The sequence below is a fragment of the Colossoma macropomum genome, unplaced genomic scaffold, assembly GCF_904425465.1.
Source record: "Colossoma macropomum unplaced genomic scaffold, Colossoma_macropomum, whole genome shotgun sequence".
Taxonomy (NCBI): Eukaryota; Metazoa; Chordata; class Actinopteri; order Characiformes; family Serrasalmidae; genus Colossoma; species Colossoma macropomum.
This window is the reverse complement of record NW_023494800.1, coordinates 30,854,238-30,863,911: the sequence shown is the minus strand read 5'-3', so window position 1 is coordinate 30,863,911 and position 9,674 is coordinate 30,854,238. Positions and strand designations below refer to the sequence as shown.

Genomic DNA, 9,674 nt, shown 5'->3' with positions numbered 1-9,674 from the left:
GCAGGAGTGGGATTACAGGACTTGAGTCACTTTACCAAGTGATAGGTAGGCTGATTTGCATAGGGATACAGTCTAGTTGAACATAGGCTACCATGCAAGTAGTGTATACAAGTAGTGCATCATTTATTTAACCTGCATCACTGCGTTTTTCAGCCAACCTTGTAGGACAGATGGCGTTTGTTGATAGCAGCCGTCTCTGTCTCTAGAACAGGAGTTAGCCTTGTGTGTGTTTAGTGTCTGGTTATTGGGCTGTAGCTACAGGTCTCTTTACTGTCAAAATATTTAATATAAATATGCAATATAGGCTCATACAGTCACTCTGTCTTTTATGTAAACATATCCCTGGAAGGTTAGTTACTCTCTAAAGGGGGACAGAATGTCATTGGGAACAGCTTTTGCTGGGAGGACACAGCTGTTGGTCAGTTTTTGTTGTTGTTTAACTCTTCTGGAAAGATAAAACAGTTAAAGTGGTAGTAATAAAGAGTGGACAAATTAAGTACTGACAGATTTGATGGACATTCTATTTAATTGATGAAGCTTATGTGTAATTTTCTGTTAAACATCTTTTCTATTTCTTTCCTGGTGCTAAAAAATGAGAAACTCGTACTTAATTGAGTGGAGATTAAATAAATGCAAGTGTGGTCTCTGACTTTTGCAAAGTCCTGTGTTTAAACATACATTGAGTTATACTGTTTGCTACTTTCTCCATTACAGGAAAGAATGAAAAGGAGGAGTCAATTGAAATCTTAGCAGATTCTCTTTTATTTTTGTCCCCATCCATACCCCCCTTATTAAATACAAAGATATGATACTGATTCATTCAACAGTTAATTATAGTTACAGTTTTTTTTTCACTACACGCAAAAAATCCATTCAAACCGTTGCTTAAATATGCTTACATCTAGTTTTCACCAATATTTACACTATTTTTTTAAACTTTGGAATGGAAAAAAAAAACTGAAAAGCCAATACATTTGACAAGTCCAAAATTTCTAAGTCCATGGCATGCTCACTTGTCTCAAGCGAGCAAATTCAGTAGAATGTAACTATCTAGCGTAATAGCGTTCTATCGTGTGATGATTGTGTAAGCTATGTACGTGTCTGCGATTGTGTACGTGTTTCATGATGACCTGAAAAAACAAAATAGAAATCTCAAGCAAGAATCAGCCCACTGAGTGCTGGGTACATAACATGCATTGCCCTTTGACCAAATTTCTTTTTTTTTTCTTGACAATTGGAAAAAAAAAATACAGTTGAACGGACATGAACCACAGAAAACCGCCTTGCCTTGTCATGAAGGAAATGAATGAAACCCCCACGCTAGTCAGAGCTGCTGCTGCTTTTTTTGGTGGGGACAAATTTGGTTGTAGTTACGCCACTTTTTCCAAAGGCACACCAACTGTTGACAACCTGGGCAAACTACAGCTGCTCTTTTAGGTCAGGCAACCTGGATCATGCTCCATTTCGCTGTACATGGCTCATTCTGCGTGCTTTTTTGTGTCCGCTAGGGGTTTGGATGAAGGAATTTAAGGACAAATGGTTAATCAGCAATGTCGCTAAAAAGAAAAGTCCTCAGCCTTTGTTTTGTGACGGGCAACTTTTACATTGAGATGTTGTTGTACAGCTGCTCAATCTCTAGCTTGAAATATTCCTTCAGCTCCGGCCTCTTGGCTTTTAACGTGGGGGTCAACAATCCGTTTTCTATGGAGAACATCTCACTATGAATGTAGATGTCTTTTACCTGTGAATGAGAAGAATTTTCTGGGATTAGTAAATGAATCTGCTACGACTTTCACTCTCAGTTTCATCAGTAATCGAGAAATCGACATGATTGTTTTGGTGGTTAATGGAGTAATCAACATTTTTAAAAAGGCCCAAACAATAAGCACGGGCTTGACTTGAACAAAAAGCATAAATAGCCTCTCAAAAGTTCCAAAATGTTATGTTATGTACTTTAGTCTGGGAACAGCACAACACCACCTGAGGCACTGGGTGGTTAAGTGCCTTGCCTATGGCTATGACTAGATACTCATAGTACTCCATTACAACATTAAGAACACCCCGCTGCCATTTTGGTAGGCAAGCTGTAACTCTGACTATGTTAGACCACAATGATCATGGAAGAAGATGAGAAAATATGTGGGAACTTAAGATAGAGTCTCCAGATAAGGCTAAGAAGAGAAGACCAACTAGATTGGTGGACTGGCTTTGTATAACCTGCACATCTCTCAAGTTCAGAACATTCCAAAGCATCAAATTTTACAAAAACTAATAAACACGGCTATCAAAACTGCCAAAGCTGAACTTCTTATTCAAATTTTCCGTTCCACCTTAAAAGGTGCTGCAGTTACATTCCTGAGCCTTATACGTAGAACAAGTTTAGAAAAAGAAAGCTGGCTAATAAGAAGCCAACATCACCTTAGCTCAATAAATACATCCTTAATCCTTACGCTTAGAATTTTAATTGCCAACAAATGAGCAGCACAGTAAAGCTAAAATTAGCCAAAGGAGCTTCTGGACTGTTAAACACATCTTACTGATAGATCTAGTGCTGTGTCCCAAACCACACACTTTTATACCTACTACACTAATGAGCTAGTAGGCGGTTTGGGATGCAGGGTTAGTAACACAGTGGGAAATCTGAGCTGTTTAAATTTCAGCTTTCAATTATTATTACAGCAACACATCACATAAAATCAAGGCAATACCTTAAAATATATTGGATAATGTTCTTTAAAAAATACGTATAACCTGAGTCTTTGCTGGATCAGTTATCTCATAACAAAACACCACTGTGCTGCTGGTGGACCCCATTGTCATTCACACAAAGGTAGAACTATCAGCTACACACTTACTTGCTCAAATGAGTGGAGGCCGCTGGCTTTGCCCAAACGCACCAAGTCATCTAAGATGGCTTTCTTTAGTTCCTTCAGAAATAAAAAGAATGTGGAAAATGGGTCACTTATGATATCCCAGTATACAGTGACAGGTGATGACGTACCCATTATATTTGGAATATTTATCACTGATTATAATTTGATTAGAATAATATTCATAACATTGATGTATTTAACTGTTTTCTAAAGAACTGTGACGTCGAAGAGTTGCACAAAGCTTACCATATTTTTACACAGATCTTCATAGCTTCCTTCTAAGCCCTTTTTCTGGGCCCATGAGGGCATCACCTCAGGATCTGGAACCACAATGCCAACCAGACAAGACTGCAAGGGAAGCAAATGGAAGAATCTTATAAATGACAAGCAGGAATAGAAGTGCAGCCTGTTCAGCTCAGTGTTTAGCTAATAGCTATTTCTCCTAACCCCAAGAACACCAACCTGCAGGCTGTCTCCATGAACGTAGAGCTGAGACACAGGCTCACTGCGGATGTAGATATTTTCGATCTTCTCAGGAGAAATGTACTCTCCTTGGGCCAGCTTAAAGATGTGCTTCTTCCTGTCTATGATTTTTAGTGTGCCATTCTGAGACAAGAAAACAAGAGCAGTTGGCAGGGATGGATGTTACAAAGTTAGCTTGGGTTCTGAAAGACTGTGGTGATATAAATAACTAACAAAAAAACAATGTACAGTGTTTTTTTTTACCATAATTTATCCTCTGTGCTAACTATGGAAACTTTGAGCACATCCTCAATGACAACATCTACCGACTTCCTCATTTCTATGCTGTTTTTAACATTCCCTCATCATGGTACCCACACTATTTCCTCTTTGGGGAATTCTTGATTTCAGAGCGGTTTCATTGTTGTATTAGCTCAAGCGACCTACTGGAGCAACGAGGAATCAAGCCAACATAAGCATAAACTTAAGAAAAACTTGCCCAGAAATTATTGCTATTTGACACAACATCCATCTATTTTAATCTGCTGAGGCCGGGTGTGTTCCATTTGAATAATCCCTACTGTTGCCTCCTCCCCATCTGCTGCAAGTTAAAGTGGGTGAGGGCAAGTTAAAAAAGAATTGGAACAAGACCTTTGATCTAGCACATAAAGACCTGGAAATACAGGATCCTGGAAGGATATCAGGAACATACATGCTCCCATGAAAAACAGTAGCCATTGCGAAGCCTGGAATTTCTCCATTTTTACAGATAAAAGTATGCATTACAGTATCAGAACCAACACAAGCAAGACACATTTGAGATTACTTAACAACTCAGTATCGTTTGAGAGTTTGCACAGTGCTAGTTAGGGTAATAACCTAGTGTTAGCTTTGTTATCCTTATTAGCCTTGGAGCTCCAGTGCATCTTCTTGTTCATCTGAGTTTACAAGCACCACATGATGAGATGTTCAAATGTTTTAAAGCAAACGTACCGGTAACCATTTGCCTATGTCTCCTGTGTGAAGCCACTCATCAGAGTCCAGAGTCTCTGCTGTCTTAACCGGGTCTTTCAGATAACCTTTAAAGACATTTGGACCTTTGACGCACACCTGCAATTTAAGCAGAACGTTGTTGAGCTTCCATTTTAATCATATTACAAAGGTAGTGTTGTTGCCCAGGCGACATAACATGGATTGCATAGATCAGTAGCTATTCAACCATTAGTGAGTGCTAATAAATCAGCATTGGATCGATGTTCAACATGGATGACTTTCCAAAGTTTCCAAAATCAATGGCCAAATATAACAAGCAAGATCAAAGCAAGTTCAACATTAGGGATCTATGTTGATTCCGTTGTTTTTACCAACATCAAATCAACATTGTTTAAATCAAAGTTTGGTATCTGGATTGTGTCCCACTGATATTACATTTACACATATGTATGTTAATTAAAGGTAAAAGACATTTTAAACTCTAGTAAAATGTCCTTCAAAATAATCTGTGTGCATGTTTCAGATAACTTAGAACCTTAATGCAATCTCTCTGCAGTACTCAGAGAACAGTATTTTTGGCTGTCCCAACTACACTTTACCTTGAAAAATAACCATTAAAATACTTAAAATATCTTATTATTTTTGCATTAATGTGTGAATCCATTTAACATCTCATGCCTGAATCATTCTTTTTCATGAGTCATCTATTATGGGTTATGAAAAATGTACATTTTAGTTTTGCTTTTTTCTTTATTTTCAGTGATACTGTGATATTGACTGGTGACTGTGTGTTTTCTTAGATTCAGTGTAGAAAAATGATTAATTTTTTAGAGGTATAAGGGCTAAATGGCACCCCCAGTTTGGAATCACCTGTATAATGTATTGGTTGCAAATAATTTGGACTCTGAGATGTTCAGTATAGCACTGCAAGTTATATCTACCTCGCCCTCTCCTTTGGAGGCAAAGTAGTTCTTCTCTGGCACATCCACAAGTTTAATGAGGTTGCAGGGCAGTGGTGCTCCCACATGACCTATAAACAAAATGGATGAGTAAATGATCGTTAGTGTCATTGACCCATGATGCTGAACTATGCACATAATCAATAATACTTTTATTACTATCGTTTACTGTAAAGCTAAACCGTATTTCTGCATGAGTTGATTGTATTGTAAATTGTATTTTGCAAATAAATACAATGAGAACTTTATAACTTTACTAAACAATGAAAAATAATTAACAATAGTGAGACATAAACACTTGATATGTGACGATTTTGTCAATTTAATAGTTACTGTGATTATATTTATTACATAGTGTCATGTTAATTCATTTATTATCAGCATTATTTTTAATTATTTTTGTTGAAATAATAATTACAACAAATTGAACACGTCAGCGATTATTCCACACGACAGAACAGATTAGGTGTGAATGTAACTCTGCTGACCTACAAAACTCACACACAAACTCATCTCCAGCAAGATTCAGTGAATGTCTTTGTGTCTTTATGATGAAAATCTAAGTAAGTTATAATTAAGAGTAATATGCTGAAGGGAGACTTTAGCACATTGCTATATACCTACACCTAAAGCCAACCTTGCATTTCCAAAAAAAAAAAAAAACCTTTTAAATCCAAAAATATTCCTTAATCACAAATTTAACTTCTCTTACTTAATGTAACTGAATAGATCGCTATTATCCAATGACAAATAATTAGATCACCTGACCCTAAAAAGCTTCAGAGAGAACACATTTCAGGAAAGCCATTAGTCAGAGGAAATTTGTTATACCGCAGCCATGTGGTGAATGTGTTGCGACTAGCCTGGATAAGATCAGGAGAGAAAATAAGTGTGGGTGGGGGGGGCTTATTCCCCTAAATTACCCTTCTCAGAGAAGAAGCATTTCGGGGAAAATGTACTCAGAGCACACAAGATTAAGAAGCAGGCCTTAATGTTCTTTGGTTTAAGTGAAAAGTAGGTGTTCCCTGGCTTCTTCTTGCAATTTTCAATCCTAGCATGCGTGAAATGATCCTGTAAGCTCAGCTACTTCTCACGATGGAGTTGTATGCCAAAGTTTGAAAATCCCCAGTCAAATTACATTTGTTGATTTTCTAAAACAAGTTAGCACATTCTCTACAAATAAACACTGACATGGTCTGTCATTTTCAGCACGGTTTCTATTTATTTGCTGAGTGTAATATAGTGGGGGGGGGGTATATATAAAATGTGGCATAACTTTTTCACAGGCCTCATTTTATATTTAATTGTACATGTTAAATTCATCAAATAACATGTCATTTTGCATTAAAGTGTGCAGAAGTGTGTTCTCTGCAGAAAAAGTGTTAACTTGTTTTTACTCATCATTTGCCCAGCAAAAAAACTTTTGCACATAGATAAAGTGAGAACTTAGAATAATATAACAACCAACATGAACTATGGTGATCAAAATAATGTATCACAACGAAGCAGCCTTATCACAAAAGTGGTAGTAGAAGTAAATGGGACTGCATGCTAGCCACCAGGGGGAGTAGTTGATTTATTTTTCCTCAGCTTTATAGACAGGAAGTTTAATGCTTAACACGAATCATCATGACTTGAATCTAAGGATAAGAAAGATGAATCTTAAAACTTAAGGCCTAAAAATGTAGAAAATAAAATATTAAAGAGCAGACCAGTAAGCACAAAGACAATAACCACCAGCAAGATACATACTGTATAAGCAAAAAGTATCACCACCCTGTTGTCAGCATGTGTTTATTTTAGATGGACTGAATTCACAGGCATTACAACACACCCATCTGCAAGGCAAAGGCCAGTTAACTACAACTACAGACTACAGATCTATACGAACTCCACTTTTAAAGCTTACAGTAAGTTGTCTACAGTGTGGTGTCTAATTATTGACCAGAAGAACGCAAGATGCCAGTCTTGCCCCTTATTTGTGACCTTATCTCTGGGGCACAGAAGAGAGATTATAGGAGTCCTTTGACCTGTTTGGCTAGACTGTCTGCAGTTTTTCAGCTGGGGCAGAGAAACACAAACACTGTCCTTATTTGGGTATCTGCTACTGTCTCAGACAAACACAGCAGTTCATCACTGAATCATTCAACACGTCCTTTTAATATAGTCTTAACACTGCCAACAAAAAGCTTGTTTGGTTGTCTACAAACCTTATGTAAGCAATCTTTAAAAAAAATTTTTTTTCCATCTTGCTGGGAAAATTCATTCTCACCCTTAAAAAGAGGAACTTAGAAAGAGCAGTTCTGTTTCTACCAGGCATGCTCTATGACTGTGAGAAAAAAAGCATCTAGGATGTTTTTTCAAGTTCTCACACAAGCGCGAACTTCAATTCCATTACCCCCAGACATGTTTGGGTCCAAAGTTTGCTGCTTCAGTTTTGCACTGGAGCTACTAGGCTAATGTAGATAACATGTCATGGAACATTATAGTCATCAGGTTAGCACTGTGCAAACTTCAGACCGAAATTATCTTACACTTGCATCAAACCACAGTCTGCTGTTTAGCTCAAATAGGCTTGCTTTTGTGGTTTCTGACATTCTATAAAGTAAAATAATAGACAAAAGTAGGCCTACGTGGCATAGATAAAAATAGTAATAGAAGCCTGAATTGAGACTGTACTTTTGTTCATTTGTACAGATTTTAATAAGAAACCAAAATAATAAGAAATCTGAAATATTTTTATTGCGTAAAATAGTACAAAACTAAACTGAACACTATGTAGATAAACCTTTGTCAGTATTGCTTTCTAATAGCCCCACGGGCCCAGCAAAAATTGGCATGTAATTGTTTTATATTTGAATTCCTGCAACCCTGAAGGCGCCTTCTTATTTGCCAGCTTTTCGTTCGAATTTTCTATTCCACCTAAAATAGACCAGCAGAAACATTCTGGTAGCTGTACAAGCAGTTGAATGAAGCTGCTGTAGCATACAAACGGGACATTTGAATAAGAAGCCAACTTCAGCTTTGTTGAACTTCTTAAGTGATTTGTCTTCTACGAGTCGCATGTACTTGTGCCTCCACTGTCAAACACAGTCGGAATTCAAAAAATATTACAATCACTCACGCTTCAGCACCAGCTGGCTCACAGCTTGTTTTGCGCACAAGACCCTGACCATGACAATATCTGATGTAGCTGACCAAGTCAGGATTGGAGGTGATCAGGCAATTTCCATTGCTGCTGACCAGAATACCAGCAGCATCCAAATCACATCTTTTGCAGCATATCAGTATAACAGTTATAACAAAGCTCACACCTAGACATAAAGTCTATTTGAGAGTACTTAACCACTCTATTTGAGGCAAGTCACTAGCTGATGGTAAATAATCTTCCATTACTTGCTAACTATATTAGCCTTGTAGCTTCAGTGCAACAATAAAGAAACAAACTTTAGACACCAAACATGTCTTGACTCATCAACTATATTTGGGATTTATTTATGTTGGAACAGAAACTGTTTAAAAATAGCTATTTTTGGCCGCAGTATCCCTTTAACATGTGAGAGCAATGTCCAAGCTGAGTAGCTCTGCAGGTTTCCCCCTTTACAGGAAAAAAGTGACGTGTTTTTGCACTACATGTCTGAGTTAATGTATAACTAAGGCTAACAAGGCTTCGAGGTTTACCTGAGGTCCAGTCTCCAGGGGTAGTGTAAGTACAGCCAGCTGTGCACTCTGTCTGCCCGTAGGCTTCATACACCTGCCCACACACATGTGCATGCACCCACATAAGCATTCACAGACAGGATAAAAATCCGAGGAGGTTAGAGGACGTGGGAGATGAAAAAGTCATTTTACTCTGAATGATGTACATGTCTTTTGCATGTGGTTCTCACCTGACAGCCCAGTGCTGCTCTCAGGAAGCCAAGAACAGTTGGGGATGTGGGGGCAGCACCCGTAATAATCATGCGTAGCCTACCGCCTAAACTTGCCTGCAAAGCAAACACGTCATAATCAGTCAATTCTATTCAGTTCAATCCTTTCCGATGGGAAGCTATCATATTTAGCACGTCAACTCATTTAATTAGTTGTTGAAGGGCCGCCCATATCATGCCAAACCAAATTCTTCTTGATTTTTTGGAATAAAACAGTTTGATGTTATATATAAACATGTATTTTCATTACCCTGTCAATAGAGTCTGGCTGGGCCTGTCACAGTTATTACACATTCTCATGAGCATACTGTGGATATAATCAGTAAACAACACTAAACAACTGCATGTTTCGTTACGAAGAAAGTAAAAAGAGCAACTAGTCCTAGATAGATATGACATGAAGGATATCATGAAAGTATCTCAAAGTATCATGATATATTTTGCCATTTCGCCCACCA

General features: G+C 37.8%; 1 protein-coding gene across 2 annotated transcripts in view; it reads right to left on the bottom strand.

Moving 5' to 3' along the window:
- Positions 1-738: 738 nt before the first annotated feature.
- acsl6 (acyl-CoA synthetase long chain family member 6) overlaps positions 739-9,674 on the bottom strand; it is a 53,053-nt gene continuing 44,117 nt past the window's right edge. For both annotated transcript variants that reach the window (XM_036589131.1, XM_036589133.1), the window contains 8 exons: positions 9,178-9,273; positions 8,969-9,041; positions 5,270-5,358; positions 4,329-4,445; positions 3,336-3,479; positions 3,120-3,221; positions 2,856-2,927; positions 739-1,741 (listed from right to left, as the gene is read on the bottom strand). In XM_036589131.1, coding sequence (XP_036445024.1) covers positions 1,601-1,741; positions 2,856-2,927; positions 3,120-3,221; positions 3,336-3,479; positions 4,329-4,445; positions 5,270-5,358; positions 8,969-9,041; positions 9,178-9,273 — 834 coding nt within the window. In that variant the 3' untranslated portion in view covers positions 739-1,600. The remainder of the gene's footprint in view (positions 1,742-2,855; positions 2,928-3,119; positions 3,222-3,335; positions 3,480-4,328; positions 4,446-5,269; positions 5,359-8,968; positions 9,042-9,177; positions 9,274-9,674) is intronic.